This window comes from Cibotium barometz, chromosome 1 (assembly GCF_041138505.1).
Source record: "Cibotium barometz isolate CiBa-2024 chromosome 1, ASM4113850v1, whole genome shotgun sequence".
Taxonomy (NCBI): Eukaryota; Viridiplantae; Streptophyta; class Polypodiopsida; order Cyatheales; family Cibotiaceae; genus Cibotium; species Cibotium barometz.
In genome coordinates, this window is record NC_141046.1 from 18,873,948 (window position 1) to 18,891,126 (window position 17,179).

General features: G+C 43.1%; 1 protein-coding gene across 1 annotated transcript in view; it reads right to left on the reverse strand.

The window, feature by feature from the left end:
• Positions 1-10,696, reverse strand: part of LOC147641685 (mechanosensitive ion channel protein 1, mitochondrial-like) — a 49,189-nt gene extending 38,493 nt beyond the window's left edge. The window contains exons 1-2 of the mRNA XM_086798455.1: positions 10,485-10,696; positions 8,433-8,714 (exon numbers count right to left, since the gene is read on the reverse strand). Coding sequence (XP_086654581.1) covers positions 8,433-8,714; positions 10,485-10,577 — 375 coding nt within the window. The 5' untranslated portion in view covers positions 10,578-10,696. The remainder of the gene's footprint in view (positions 1-8,432; positions 8,715-10,484) is intronic.
• Between the last annotated feature and the right edge of the window lie 6,483 nt (positions 10,697-17,179).

Here is a 17,179-nt window from a genome sequence, read left to right on the forward strand (position 1 = left end):
TAGTACAAAAAGGGTACGTATTTCTGGCAGCCACAGGCTTGCCCCAAACCTAATCTAGACCTCAAGGGTCCTATTTCTAGACCTGCCCTCAAGTGAGGAGAGATGAATAAAAAGATTTCCTCGCTAAGCCTTGTAGAGGCCTTTTGGACACTTACTCATGCTAGTTGACTGATGTCGGCCAGCTTCAATGGACATAAAATCCATTAAAGCTGCCGACCTGCCCAGAATGCTATTCACACCTGGCTGACTTGATCCTGATCCATGGGGATCCATTCTAGTGTCCTCATGTGCCCTGCTCATGCCCTAAAAGGTCGGTTTATCTGCCGCCCTTCAGGGATTAGTCTTGGGATTAGCATGTCCATGTGCATGCACATGACAACAGTCCCACAAGCCCAGCTGATGAGGAGACTACACGACTTGGGAGTCCCATTTGAGGTGTCATGGGCGATTCACTCCCTGTAAGAGTCGGTGACAAGCCGAGTACGCACCCCAAGGGGAGACTCAAAGATGTAGAAGCCCAGGGGTGTAGAGGAGAGTGTGTCGGTGAAGAAGTGTGAGAGTTGGAGCAAGTTTGTGAACCACACAGAGAGAGATTGCAGAAGTCGACTCCTTGCAGGTTTCTTACGTGAGTGTTATTCTTACACTCACACTACTTGAGTTTTATTAAAAACTTAGGGTACACATGTGTCCGGGCGTCCGGCCGGACATGGGCCAATTTGGCCATGTAAAATAATGTGTGTGTGTGTGTGTGTGTGTGTTTATATGTACACACTTTACATATGTGACAAGGGGCTCAGCAAGATCTTTACCCCCAACAACCTCCCACTTAAAGATCTTGATGAGCGATCTTGTAGGAGTGTGTGTGTGAGAATCATCTAACTCCCACCAAATCAAGGCAATGCTCATGCGATGACTTGGCGAGGCTCTTTGTAAATACATCTGAGGGATTTTCTTGCATTTTGATCTTAGTCAGTGTGACTAGACCATCTTCTATCACTTATCTAATAAAGTGATAGCGGACATCAATGTGCTTTGTACGCGCATGAAACATGGCATTCTTAGCCAGATGAATGGCACTCTCGCTATCACAATAGATGACTGGCATGTGCTGCTGCAAACCCAACTTGGTGACAAGTATGCCAAGCCAAATAGCCTCTTTCGAGGCCTGTGGCTGAAATATATTCAGCCTCAATAGTGGATAGTGCAACTATCCTTTGTAGCCTGGAGCACCATGAAATTGCACCACCAGCCAATGTAAACACATACCCGCTAGTGGACTTGCAAGTATCAACATCACCTGCCATGTCTGCATCACAATACCCCTCTAGATGCATGGACCCTTCACCAAAGCATAAGCATTTATCCACTGTACCCTTCAAGTAGCGTAATATGTATTTCACTACTTCCCAATGCAACTTGCCTTGGAAAATAATGTGTGTGTGTGTGTGTGTTTATATGTACACACTTTACATATGTGACAAGGGGCTCAACAAGAGCTTTACCCCCAACAAAAGATCATACACAGCACGATTGGAGTAAAGCAAGGCTGCCCATTGTCCCCTACCCTCTTTGGACTCTACATTAATGAGGTGTCAAATTGGCTGGACAGACAAGGAGGGTAGGGAGCACCACTAGCAGGAGTTTTGATACCGATCCTCTTGTATGCAAATGACATAGTCCTCATCTCGGATTCATCGGAAGGGCTATAGAGACATTTGGATGCTTTGCAGGCCTTCTCTGAAGCACGGGACCTTACTGTGAACCTTGGCAAGACCAAGGTTATGATCTTTAACACCACACCACAGTGGATTGGCAGATCTGCCCCATAGTTTACATACAGAGAAGAGAAGTATATCACTTCATGTGTACTTGGGAATCACTTTTACCAGTCCAGCATTCTCTATGTGCTCATGTACAGTTCCAAGAACCTATGGCTATTTGACAAATTGGTCACTCCTACACTATTATATGGGGCTGCCATTTGGGGGCCAAACTGTCAGAATGCACAGCGTAAATGAGACAAAACTGTTGTGAGAGAGAAAATGCAGAAGTGTAGAGAGAGAGAAGCTGTATTAACTCTGCTATATACACTGAAGATCCGATACACAATGATACAACAATGTGGGGGGGCAAGGCCCACTATATATGTGAGCTGGGGCTGCAGTCGGCCCTGTCTAAAACAGGCCGACGGCCCCAAGACAAACGACTGGAAAATATCCAGTCGGCCAGCAAAAGAAAATGGGCTCTCTACCTGAGCAGCCAAACAAACAGACCAACGGGGCAAACTCAGCACCCCCCACGGCTGGAAAATCCGGGAAAAATATGGAACATGAGGAAAAATGGAGAAACACGTACATTGGCGGGCACACCCACAACAATGGCCCTAATGTGTAATATGTCCAGACAGGAGATGACAGCTAACACCCCCTCTCAGCTCCTGGATGTGGAACCAACCCCAGTGAGCTCAAGTGCTAACGGAGCATCACTTGAGGTAGAGGCTTCGTGAAGAGGTCCGCCGCATTGTCCTCCGTCGGAACAATAGATAAACAAGATGTCACCAGCCAAAATCTTCCCACCAAAAGTGATATTGTATCTCTATGTGCTTGGTCCGGGCAAGGAAGACCGGGTTCCGAGCAATAGCTATACAGCTCTGGTTATCGCACTGGATGACCGTGGGTTCCTTCTGTGGAAACCCAACTCGCCAAGTAACCTCCGCAGCCACACAACCTCGCAAGCAACAGCACAAGCAGCCCAATACTCTGCCTCTGTAGAAGACAAGGCAATAGTTGGCTACCTCTTGCTGCTCCAAGAAATAGCTCCTGAGCCGAGGGTAAAGTTGTAGCCTAATGTAGATCTCCTCGCGTCTTGATCTCCTCCCCAATCAGCGTCACTCCAACCTTGGAGTCTGACTCGGTCCTTCATTCCCCCTCCAATGTCATAGAAGAGTGCACGATCCTTCGTACCCTGCAGAAACCACAAGATCCGCAATCCTGTGTCCCAATGAGTCTTCAAAGGTGTCTGCATGAATGAGCTCAACAGCCCCACTGAAAAACTCAAGTCTAATCTAGTGTTCAGCAACCAAATCAATGAACCAACAAGCTTCCGATACAAGGACGCATCAACCTGCTCACAAGGATCATTTACTGTCACTTTGGTATTCGGGTCCATCGGTGAAGAAATAGACTTGCAGTTCTAGAGATCAATTGTAGATCCGAACTTGTATCTCTTTCGAGAACGCGGTATGGTCACCTTGATTATCCTTTATGTGGATGATCTTATTCTCACTGGCGGTCATGTGGAGCACATAGTTGTGAGAAAGGCTGCCTTATCAAAGGAGTTTGAGATGACGGATTTAGGATTACTTCATTTCTTTTTGGGATTGGAGATTTGGCAGACCCATAGAGGGTTCTTTGTTTCTCAGCAGCGGTATGTTCATGCGTTGCTAGAGGCCTTTGGGATGAGAACCTTTTCTAAGAAAGAAAGAATCAAAGGCTGCCTTATCAAAGGAGTTTGAGACGACGGATTTAGGATTACTTCATTTCTTTTTGGGATTGGAGATTTGGCAGACCCATAGAGGGTTCTTTGTTTCTCAGCAGCGGTATGTTCATGCATTGCTAGAGGCCTTTGGGATGAGAAAACCTTTTCTAAGAAAGAAAGAATCAATCTTCTGATTCCAAGTCCTGGGAGCCTATTTAAGACCATACAAGGCCTTCCGTAACTTGTAAACCATTCCCTTTGATCCCGGAACCTCAAAGCCTCGAGGTTGCTCAACATACACCTCCTCCTACAAATCACCATTCAGGAACGTATATTTTACATTCATCTGATTCACCGGCCACCATTGAGAAGAGACAAGGGCAAGAACTGTCCGAATCGTAGTCATCCTCGCTGTTGGTGCAAAAGTGTCCTCATAGTCGATGCTAGGCCGCTGAGCATAGCCCTTAGCCACAAGTATGGCCTTGTGCTTGTCCACCGACCCATCAGACGTATATTTGGTCTTGTAGACCCACTTGACACCAATGACTAACCGTTTTGACAGCCTCAGAACCAACTCCCAAGTGTTATTCTTCTCTATGGCTTCAAGTTCCACTTGCATGGCTTTCCTCCAAGTCTCCTAGAAAAGAGCTTCCTTAACGCAAGTGGGCTCTTTGTCCCGAATGATACGAGATATCAAAGCATAGTAACATCTCCTCTGATTGACTTTTATCACGAACTCTGTACGATCTTCGAGGTCCATCCTCTGTGGTCCACTTGGAGAGAACCTCCGTAACACCTGACTCCCGAATGGTGTCTAACAACCACTTTGGTACTCGAACAGAATGCGGAGCCTCCTGCTGCTATTGGGGCTCATCTCCAACCTCGGGCTCAACCTCGACAACTAACTGAGGCTAGCTAGCTGGAACGATAGCCTGGGGAATCATCCTCATACTCATCTGGTTCTCCAAGAAGTGGTGGCTCCTCAACAGTGGAAGCTGGAACATGCTCATCAAAGACAACATCCTTGCTGACAACAACCTCGCTCCACTCTAGGTCAAATAACCTATAGCCTTTGGAAAAAGAGTTATATCCCACAAATACAAGCTTCTCGGACTTTGAGTCAAGCTTCCCCCTCTGCTTCTTTGGAATGTGAACACAGACATCACTCCCAAAAACACGATAATGGGAGACATCTGGTTTCCTGCCAAAATAAGCCTCAAATGGAGTCATCTTAGGTACTGAAGTCGTCAGAGATCGGTTGAGGGTATGGACAGTCGTAGCCACAACCTCTCCCCAAAGTGGACGAGGAAGATCACGATGCTCCAATATCGTCCTCGCCATCTCCACCACAATCCGGTTCTTACGTTCAACTACTCCATTCTCTGAAGGCGATCCTGTATTGGCCAGCTCTCGCTTAATGCCATGTTCCGCACGAAAGCATTAGAAGAAAACTCCCCTCCTTTGTCAGCCCGAAGAGTCTTCACATGCAATCCAGACTCCTTTTCCACCATAACATGCCACTCCTTGAACTGAGCAAAGGCTTGGTCCTTCTGGGAAAGAAAATAAACCCATGTAAACCTGCTACAATCATCCACAAGCAGCATGAAGTACAAGAAACCTCCCAAAGATGGAGTCTGCATAGGTCCACACAAGTTGGTGTGTACCAACTTGTGTGTATAGGAGTACAAGAAACCTCCCAAAGATGGAGTCTGCATAGGTCCACACAAGTTGGTGTGTACCAACCTTAGGAGTTGGTGTGTACCAACTCCTAAGGTTTCGAAGCCCGCCTGGTAGCCTGCTTCGGAAAAGACCCCTTGTGTTGTTTACCACGAATGCAAGAACTACAGTGTCCCTGCCTGCTGCCAACATCTCGCAAGCCATCCACCATCTGGTCCCGAAAAGCCTGCCGCAACACATCCACATTCAAGTGGCCAAAACGGAAATGCCACAAATCACCGAGCTGAGCACCTGTCAGAGAAGAGAGTGTTGAGAGTTTGTAGATCCCATTCTCCAATCCGCCTTCCCAAACTGCCTAGCCTATTGCTTTGTCCCGGAGAGCAACAAAATCCTCATCAAACTCCACCCGCATGCCAATCTTGCAAACCTCATGCACTAACAAAAGGTGAAAACCAAGGGATGGGATATAAAGAAGCCGGGATGAATGCTTCCCCCCTTTGCCATCAGGAATAATCTCCAACCTGCCCTCATTGTGAATCTGGATAGTGGATTTGTCACCAATGAAGATGTGACATGTCTGCCCCCCATCGAAGATCCTATAATAACTCTCGTGAAGAAGGAGTCATGTGCCTGGAAGCACCACTGTCGAGAATCCACTCCCGAGTATCACTAGCAGTGAGACCAACTGCCTCCCTGCTCGAAGAAGATGAAGCACCTGTGTCCATAATCTCCAAGTGCACAAAAGCTAGAGTCTTTACACTGCAGCTAAGGAATCAACACTTTTCTCGGTACTCCGCTGAGGACACTTCCTCCAATAGCGACCCTTCTGGCCACAATGGTTACAAGTCCACTTGGCCTTCAAAGCATCACGCTTTGAGTCGGCCTTCAAAGCATCACGCTTTGAGTCAGGCTTCTTCTCAAAAGACTTCGCTGGTGAAGACTTCCCTTTGCCCTTGTTGTTGTTGTTGCGGCCTTTCGACCGCTCGCCAGTCAGAGCCTCACAATCTCCGCCCTATGGAGGGTTCGTAAACCGCTCTTCCTGATCCAAAACCATCGGCACAACCTCCTCCCATGTGATGGCGCTGAGCCTCCCACTAGTGATCAAAGAAGAATAAAAAGCCGAATATTGAGGGGTAAGATGAGACAACAAAGTGATAGCCATATCCTCTAAAGATATCTCTGTCCGAGCCTGAAGAACCTCCTACTAAAGAGCCTGGAGTTTGTTGATGTGCTCCCGCATCGTCGAAGACTTTGAAGGATTCTGCACTTCCAAGGAAATCCTCTTCATGGGTGATACCCTGTTATACAAAGAAGTGTTTGATGTGATTGATCACTTGGGGTCTGCAATTAAGGAAGATAAAAGAACGAACATGGGCATTGACACGATCCCATAACTGTGCATGAGCCTCCCACTCTTTCCTAGTAGAAGGTAAAAGCTCACTCTCTTCCAACTCTGGCCGTGGAACTCCAACCACAATGAAATCAGCCAAATCATAAGACTCCATCATTACCTTCCAGATGCCATAGTTGGTCCCGTCCAACTATCGATCCACCGGGAATGTCGGAAGGGTGGAGATCTCCACATGCTTCTCAGCCATCTTGAGCAAATCTGCCATCTCAAGCATTCACAAGGTCTTGTGAAGGGAGGGGGGTGGGAAAAGGAATGAAGAAAAGGCTGCAAACACTATGCAAGGTGGCTATCCAGCAATGATGGCCGCCTTCTACCTACTTCTCCATGTCCCGAACAGCCCAAAAATTCTCCAATCTGCAGCAAAAACAGCAAACCCTCAAGCTCTCACTATCTCCAAGCTTCAAGCCACCTGGGGCTCTAATACCATGTCAGAATGCACAGCCGAAATGAGACGAACTACTATGAGAGAGAAAATGCAGGAGTGTAGAGAGAGAGAGAGAGAGAGAGAGAAGCTGTATAAACTCTACTATATACACTGAAGATCCGATACACAATGATACAACAATGTGGGGGGGCAAGGCCCAATATATATATGGGCTGGGGCTGCAGTCAGCCCTGTCTAAAACAGGCCGACAGCCCCAAGACAAGCCCACAACCGGAAAATATCCAATCGGCCAGCATACACAAGTCGGCCAGCAAAAGAAAATGGGCCCTTCACCTGAGCAGCCAAACAAACAGGCCGACAGGGCAAACTTAGCATCCCCCACGACTGGAAAATCTAGGAAAAGTATGGAACATGAGGAAAGATGGAGAAACACCTACACGGGCAAGCACACCAACAATAGCCCTAATGTGTAATATGTGAAGACAAGAGATGACAACTAACACAAGCTTATATCACAAGAGAAGGAAGAACAAACAAGAACCCAATGACATAGAAATAGAGACTTGTGGCACATTTGGCTCACCTGAAATGCATTCATCTTCCATGGCCAGTTGGGTAGACAGGGCCATATTGGACGAATTTGAGGCTTGCTGTTGTGGCAGCTTTTGGCCATGGCTTCCGCGCATGTGGTAGGCCAAGAGTTGGCCGCTTCTTGGATTCAGATTGTCCGCACAATTCCATTGCATGCATAGTTGATAGAAGGTTTTTTCTCGGCGCCATCGTCACTGCTCGGGAAAATGTATTAATTGTCTAGACTGTCTACTATTTCTGTCCCCCCTTTTCCTGAGTTAGTTTGTGTTCTAGCCCAGCTGTTGGCCATGAGGTCTGTGTACATTACCTGTGCATAATATTACGTTCTTACCTTTACAAAACAAAAACAAACAAAAAAAAAATAGAGGGTGAGGAGGAGCTCACAGAAACAGAAATGGAGGGTGAGGAGGAGCCCACATGCCTAGAGACTGAGGATGTATATGATGAATGGGGACATATGGAGAGACCTCATGTGATGATCTCACGGATGATCAGGAGTAAGCCATCTATGCCACATGAGATTGTACGGGCTGAGATGGGAGGCCCACCGATGGTAATAGAGGCCCTATTCCAGACAAGCATTCCTACACAGTTGGTATGCACAAGTGGTTACATGCATGGCATGCGGGCAAATGCTTTGCCACCATTACAGTATAGTATTGAGGCCCCCACCTATGACCTCAGCCACACAGAACGGAATAGAGGGATCCGGCACGATATCGTCAAGCTTGATACTCAAACGACACCTCTCTCTCTCTCTCTCTCTCTCTCTCTCTCTCTCACACACGCACGCACGCACGCACGCACGCACGCGCATGCACCCACGCACTACACAGACACAATTTGACAAACATATCATTGCATGCCAACTTCAAAGTATGAAACACTTACAGCCCTTTCCACAGAATGGATTCTGCCATGGAAGCTACTTGGAATCCAGTCAAGAACATCGAAGTTTTCCGGTAAATAAGGACCAATTTTTTCAGCTACTTTCTTTGAAATCCAATGACTAAGGTCATCCAAAAAGTGTTCACCGCTCTCTATCAGATCGTGAGAGAAGTTGCTGTTGTTCTTGTTCAGCTGTGCTCTGATAAGAAAATAGGGGGCATGAACACGGCACTGCATATTTCTCTCTTGGATTCTTAGCTTCTGCCCTGAAAATCCAGAGGCCAACTGACAAAATGACCACATTTAGCAAGGTCTAGTCCCTAATAATCATTCACTTCAAAGGCAATGGCTAACACAGCATATTCATACAGCACAGGCAATGGACATCATAATATTATTATTTACTTAATTCTTCATTTATATCGCCTCAAATTCAGGCAGTACAAATTCTCTGCAGGCAGCATCATATATCAAAAGTACGTGCACCATGCGCATGTGCATTGTGCGCACACACACACACACACACACACACACACACACACACATACAAAATCATTTATATCAATATTTATTGTTGTCATAACTGTTGCTTCTTCTAAGGCTAGAATGGGAGTGCTCACCATCTAGACCCTCAAGTGATAAGATTTCCGTGCACCTTTGTCATGCAGTTGCTCCAACAGAAACAATTGTGCAGCCTTAGCACAAGAGCAACCACTCAGTGCTTCACACTGTTTGTGACATCTTAGGCATATATGTATTCTCTTAAGAAATGATTTCTTATACAGAATTCATTACAAGATGTACTATTTTGGCCTAATCAGTTGTTTTAGCACTCCACAGCTTCTTTGGCTAGAGATTAAGCAACCCTTGAGTGACATTCTTCCAGGTACACGTCCAGCGGCACTACACTCCTCTTCAGTTTCAGGGAAAAATCAAGGGTAAACATCTAGCTCCTTGGGTATCTATAAGGACCCATTCGCCCCTCTCCCCCCCCCCAACTTGTAAAACAACCCTCCTCATATGATACGAGCTTCCATTGTCAAAGTCCTATCAGCATCTTAATGGCATCATTGGGCTCTCTTGTTCTCTTGGTATTCGAATCACATTTGCATATTGGAACCTGTCACGAGCCAATAATAAACCTTTGATTGCACAAGGCAGAAGAAACAATTGCACCACACTCATAACACCAGCACTGAGCCCCAAAGCCTGCCCCCTGCTCGCCGAATACTTGCTTTACTGATGTGAAAATATTGAGTGCAAAGGCCTCATAGGTGAAATCCGATGAAAAATTTGGTTTCCTGTGCTCTCAATGTCTACAGGCCAGGAACTAGGCAGATGCCCTGGTCTCCTCCTCCAAATCCACAACTTCCTGAATTGGGGGCTCAAAAACCTCCACCTTCTACTGCTGATTCAGGGCTGCACCTGCACCACTGTTAAGGAAGGACATGACTCTAGGTGCAACACACTCGTAGAGTTTGTCATCTATGCGACATCAATTAGGTGAAGAGTGAGAGATGCTATTTCTTCAAGTGCCCCATCTACTATGAAACCAAGGACGGCACAACTGCTTATTTCAAGATGGTTTTGGACCATTCCTGCGCACAGCATTCCAGCCAGCTTTATCTATGTAGATTATTTCACATAGACACATATTTCCATGGCTCGAGTCATACTCAATCATAGATATGCTATTAAAGGGCTCACATTCTGGACCCTAATACTATGAGATTCTCTGCAACTTTGCCATCCAGAGACTGAGCTTGCAGCCTTGACATAAGAGCACCTAACCAGAACGCCAGTGTCATTGTATAGTGATTTGTTGTCATGATTGGTCATTGTCGTGAGCGATCATACATGGTTCTGATGACCTCGCTCTCTCTCTCTCTCTCTCTCTCACACACACACACACACACTCGTGCTCGTGCTGGCGCGCACATACACTTATGTATAGATAGCCATTGCCTGTACTGAAATATACATGTACGTAGCCAAGAATGATAGCCGTAGGGCTTCAACAAAAGAAAAACTGAATGTGTGAATAAAGGATCTTACTTGGGGAGACAGAAGCTTGCCAGACGGGCAAGAGAGGGGCACCATGTTGCTGAAGGAGAAGCTGGTGCAAGGTAATACAAGAGCAGCAGCCATGGCGGAAAACGAGCAGCTGATGAGACCTTTGCCTTCTCTGCTAACCAGGTTTCCTTTGCGTTCGGGAGCTTCATGGATTTTTGCGCATTTAAACAATTGGGCATCATGTCAACGTACGAAAAAAGAAGAGTCGATTTAGAGCATTGGGCATCATGTCAACGTACGAAAAAAAGGAGACTCGAGTGTTTCTTGTGCTCTTTTAAGTTTTCGGCCCGTCCAAGCTTGACAGGCTGTAAAGCCAATCAGCTCTGGATAAAAAGGGACATTTAAAAAATATTTTAAGAGAAGATTTAAGCAGCTTACATATATTATATCATATATATATCCATAATATAATATATAGGCCTAAATAGGGGAACAAAATGTTGTTTTGCATTTTCATTAAATATATTTTCAAAATTTTCTAGAATAAGAGTGTTTTTTTAAAGGCTAGCAACATAAGCATTAAATAAGTAATTCTCTTTAGTCCTTTAAGGGGTGGGGCGTCGGCCATCTTGGCTGGTGGTGCTCACCCTCCCCTTGCTCCACAAGATGGGGTGGTGTGAGCAATGTCTTTTCAGAAAAAAAAAACCTCCATGTAACATAGAAGCAATCTAGTTAGCTTAAACAATGCCATGTGAGTAACTTATAGGCCTAAGCATCTCCATGTCCCCATACTCAATATGTTACCGATCTTTTCCGTTTAGACACTCAAATAGTTGGCACTTTCCACAACTCATCTCTCTTTGGCATCCTCACGAATACACGTGATTTTATTCAAAGCATGGTATCTATGTTGTTCAATTGTAGACTCCCTATCCCTTGCATTATGCTCTAACCCATTAAAACCCACTCCACGTATGATATACACAAGCTTGAGAGGGTGGGGGGTATTCTTTTGTCTTGTAGGCCTCTCCCCATCCTCTTTGCAAGAGGCATGCAACCGGCAATGGGGATACCATCCTATGGGGAGGACCTCTAATATAAGCAATCTAATATGCCTAAGCACATCCATGTGAATAGCATATAATAGGCTTAAGCACCACATGTGAATAGCATCAAAAAATAAAGTTTCAACGGGTATTGGCATACTCTTGTGAGAGTATCCTCATAGAGATTACTTGTACAATTCTTATTTTGCAAGGAAAACAAAGCTTCTTAACTCACTAACATTCAAGGTTGTACTTTCTCCTATCACCTCATATACATAGCCATAAAAGAATCGTATGGCCTTACTTGGGCCACGAAATGACTTAATCTCATTTTTCTATGTTGCCCATTGTACGATCTGTTTTTTCTAACATTTTGGATGGAATGTATCATGTAAAACACAAACATCTTCATCGCTCTAGTTTAAACGTTGTACCCTTTTCACACCTATGTATTATGACTAAACTAGGTCAACAATGTGAAAGGTACTAGATGCATGACATACAAGCACTCCTAACATCCTTCTCACATCACATGCCAAAGTTGAACCTTTCAATGTGAGTTTTGGCCTCTAGAAGTTTTTACATGTATTACTTGAAAAACTCTCAATACATGTAAAAACTTAAGCGACCAAAACTCTCATTTACATTTGGGAGGTGAGATCACATACCATATGATACAAGGACAAGCCTTCAAATATTCAAAATGATTGTGTAAAGAAAAGATTACATGTAACTTTAATAAAGATTTGATTAAATATCTCATACCCCATTTTACCTCCAAGATCTATTTAGTATACAAGTAATTATGCCTACTTAGGTATTGTATACAAGTAATTATGCCTACTTAATCATTATATTGGATTGTAATTCATTATAAGTATAGTGCACACACATGCATGCGCAAACACTCAATTACTCAATCACACATGCAATAAATGTCACTATAATTGGCATAGACTAGTCATTAATTAAAAGTAGCAAACTTAACATGTAATTCACATCAAACTACACACATACACACATCGATGTGTATGATTTGTGTGTGTGTGTGTGTGTGTGTGTGTGTGAAAGAGAGAGAAGGGGGGGGATAGAGAGCAACAAGGGGGTGGGGTAGGGGGGTAAAATATGGAAAGGGGCCCATTATCAAATAAAGAAATGTGGATAAAAAAGGAAAAAGAGGACCATTGTCCTCTTAGAGGAAGGAGAGGAAATTGCTAGATGATTATATGTGTCATTTCCACACTTTCATTCTATCCTCTAAGGAAATGTGGATAAAAAAGGAAAAAGAGGACCATTGTCCTCTTAGAGGAAGGAGAGGAAATTGCTAGATGATTATATGTGTCATTTCCACACTTTCATTCTATCCTCTAAGGAAATGCCTAGATAATTATCTGTGTCATTCCCACACTTTCATTCTATCCTGCTAATAAAATGTCCATCGAAGGAGCTAAAAGCATATGTCATAGATGGGCATTAAGTGAACTTAGAAAAACATGTTCATCACAAGATACAAAGATTCCAAGTCTTTAAAACCTTAAAGATGTCTTTATGTGCACCAACAACTCACTTTTTAGGTCACCTTAAAATTTTCTTTATGTGCACTAGCAACTTACTTTTTAAGTGACCTAAAAGTTGACATTGCTGTTAATTCACCTCCATGAAGAATATAAATATAGAAAACTATGCACGACAAAGAGAGTGGTTTCAATCTCCCCCCATGCATGAGTCAGCACACTTCCTCATGCATGTATTTATTTATTAGCAAAAAGCAAGTGCTCAAAAATAGCTTGATACATTCCACTTTGGGCCATTAATATCAAAAAGTAACTTGGTCCCTAAGCTTGGCTATTTACATTAAAATTGTAGCAATTTAATCAAATGAAACTATGAGCGGGCAACCATCGATGCACACCAAAATCCGACGGCCGCACACCAACAAAAATCCATCGCACCCATGCCACTCCATGCACTGATTTGCTCACCAAAAACAAAAGACAAATTAAATCTCACTTATCCGCCCATCATGATGTGACCACTGCTCCACGCTCTCGCGCGTAGCCAGACACACGACCATGCAACAAATGAGCGTATCATCAATATCACATAAAATATCAAATAATTTCACAATTCCTCAATTCATATTTCCGTAACATACCGCCGCGATGGGTTTAAAAAAGCAACTATCCTCAATTGTGTGAAATAAACAAAAGCAAGGGTGGCCAACCTCATGTGCTACCTCAGTCGGCGAATCGGCACTAAATCAACGTGCTACCTCAATCGATGAATCGGCACTAAACTAACATGCTACCTCAGTCAGCGAATCGACACTAAATGAATGTGCTACCTTAGTCGACGAATCGGCACCAAAACATGTGGAGGAACTATGACACTGCCTTAGTCGGCGAATCAGTGTCCCATAAAAGAATCAATGTAAATGCGAATGGTATGCCAAACTCAAGTGTCAGTAGTGCGAGGTAAGAGATGTTTCAGGAATCCACTGTGATTCCTCAATAGAATGATTCTTCAATAGAATGATTCCTCAATAGAATGATTCTTATACTTCACCAAGTAATGATTATACACAGTGCCAGTGTACGGGTGATTGTTTGGTCATGGTCAATAATACTTTCAGGAACTAGAACAAAGTCATCCTCGAGGAGAGGAGGGTCATCAATATAAGAGGGTTAACATGATTGGGGCCTTTAAAGGGTGTCAATAAACTAATGTGGAATGAGTTATGAATCTTCCAGTGAGTGGGAATGCCCAAGCGGAATACATTTTCATTGATTTGTTGGATAATTGTGAACGGTCCATAGAATCTAGGAGCCAACTTGATCTTAGGATGCTTGGCAATATTCTTTAAGCATATTTTCTTTATGTGAAGCCAAGCTAGATTATTTTCTTTGGATTTCATTGGTTGTCATTTCTTGTTGGCTTGAGTAGTGTATTTCAATTGTGCTCACTTAATAGATTCAATGACTTTAGCTAGAATAGTAGCATGGTCATGAGTTAAAATGTCAGCACAGCTGGAACATCACTAGTTATGGTAGAGACAGGAATGGGAAGTTTCTTGCCATAGATAATTTCAAAGGGAGCTTGACTAGTAGCTGAATGGGGGGGTATTGTTGTATGCAAATTGAAGTAGAGGCAAATGTTGATCCCAATTAGAGGGTTGGTCAATAGTGTAGGATCTAAGATCCATAATAGTATTGTTGGTAGCTTCAATCTGGCCATTGCTTTCTGGATGAAAAGTGGATGTAAAGTCCATTTTAAAACCTAAGTTCTTGAATAAAGCAACCCAAAAATGATTGCAAAAGCAGCCATCTTGGTCAAAGAGAATAAATTTGGGAAAGCCATGGTGGGGAAAGATAGTCTTAATGAATAGCTTAGCAGCTTGAGGGGTAGACATGGTCTTCTTGCAAGGGACAAAGTATGCTCGCTTGCTAAATCTATCAACTATGGTCCATATCATATCATTTTATGAGAGGACATAGTTGGCAAACCAGTAATACAGTCCATTGAAATCTCTTCCCATGGACCTTTGGGAATAGGTAGGGACATTAAAAGGCCAAAAGATTTACCATGATGGCGTTTAATTCTTTGACAAACAATACATTTAGACACAAATTTTGCAATGTCATGTTTCATGTTAGGCCAAGGCCCAAAAGAAATATTCTTTACATGCAGCTAATGTGGATTGAATTCCTCTATATCCCATATATGCAAGAGCATGCATCTCAGTTATGGCTAGTTCTCTAAATGTAGCGATGCAAAGTCTCTTTTGAAAGAACAAAAATCAATTTGCATAAGAATAATCATTTAGTTGTGCAAAGAATTGTTAGCATGTATGGCATTCCATGCAGGTGAAAAATCAGGATCATCAACATATGAATCAATCGTGGCATCGAAAGATTGGACTTGCATAGCAGACACATTATTCAAATAAGCATGTTTAAGCTCATCAAACATGTTGATCCGTCTTTATTAGTACCTCAGATCCCACGAGATAATGCTTCCATATTTTGAGCGCATGGACAATAGCCAAAAGTTTCTTGTCATAGGTACTATACTTGGCTTCATTAGGTTTGAGCTTGTGGCTCTCATAAGCTATGAGAGGGTCATATTGCATGAGGACTCCACCTATGCTAGATCCACTAGCATCTGTGTCAACTAAAAAAAAAGAACGACCAAAGTCTAGTAGTTGTAGGATAGGTGCATGGGTCAATAAGTACTTCAAAGTTTTGAAGGACTTCCGCTGACTATCAATCCATCGAAAAAGTGTTCTTACAAAGCAAGATAGTCAATGGGAGAGAAATGAGCGAGAAATTCTTTACGAACTTGTGGTAAAAACTTGCTGCTAGACTAAGAAAAGATCTAACTTCATGGGCGTTTTTAGGAGTAGGCCAATCTCGCAAATGGTCTGGACTTTCTTAGGGTCTACTAGAATACCATCGGCCGAGCAATATGGCCTAGATATTCCATCTCAGTTTGAAAGAAAGAACATTTATCAAGATTAGCATATAATTAACTTTCTTGACAAATCAAAGACACTGCTTAAGTGATCCTTGTGTTCTTCTTCAGAGTGATTGCAAAAAAGAAGAATATCATCAAAGAAAACAATCACAAAGTCTTGATAATCTATAAAAAAATTGTTCATCATGCGTGCAAATATGGCAGGAGCATTAGTGAGGCTGAAGGGCATGACAACGAACTCATAATGTCCTGATTGTGTACGGAAAGCAGTCTTGAAGATATGAATAGGATCCATACGGATTTGATGGTACCTAGACTTTAAGTCAATTTTACTAAATACACTTGCATCTTTCAATTTTTCTAATAGGTCATTAATTCTAGGGATTGGGTAACGATTCTTAACAGTCACTTTATTTAGTGCTCTATAGTCTATGCTTGTCCTAAAGGTTTTATTCTTTTTCTACACAAGCAAGACAGGCACACCAAACAGGGGAGCTACTAGGGTGAATGAGATCTTTGTCAAGCAATTCAGCTCCTTGACATTGCACTTCTTGTTGGTGCAAAGGGTTGTGTCTATATGGTGCTTTGTGAGGCAGTTGAATGCCTGGGAGAAGTTATACCTTATTGTTTAAGTCACCACGAGAAGGAGATAGATGGGGAGGATAGTCATCCGTAAAACAATCGTTAAATGAAGCAAGAAATTTTTGTTGTTGTGGTGAGAGAAAAGATTCTTTCTTTACCACTTCATTAACATAAATCATGTACATTTTCTCACATTTCCTTAATGCACGACGACGTGCTTGTGTGTGAGAGATGAGTGGAAAGATTTCAAGAGAAGAGTGACTAGATAAAGAGATAGATTGATTATTGAAATTGAAAGACATAGTGTGTGTATGATAATCAATCTGTGGATTATGTTGGTGTCTAAATGGTATACCAAGAATGACATCTGTGGAGTGAAGAGGTGAAATAAGAAAATTTTATTTTTTCTTATAAAGACCAATAGAAATTTCGAGATCTTTTATTTCACGTGTGCCATTATACCTAGTCCCTTGAAAAGCAAATTTAACTTTATAAGCAGAAGGAGAAGTTTCAAGGTGGAGTTTCTTAACAAGTTTTTCAGAGATGGAGTCATGTGAACTACGGTCTTCTTGTAAAACACATACTTCAGAACTAATTATATGACCTTTTATTCGTAATAAAGCATGTAGCAAGGGA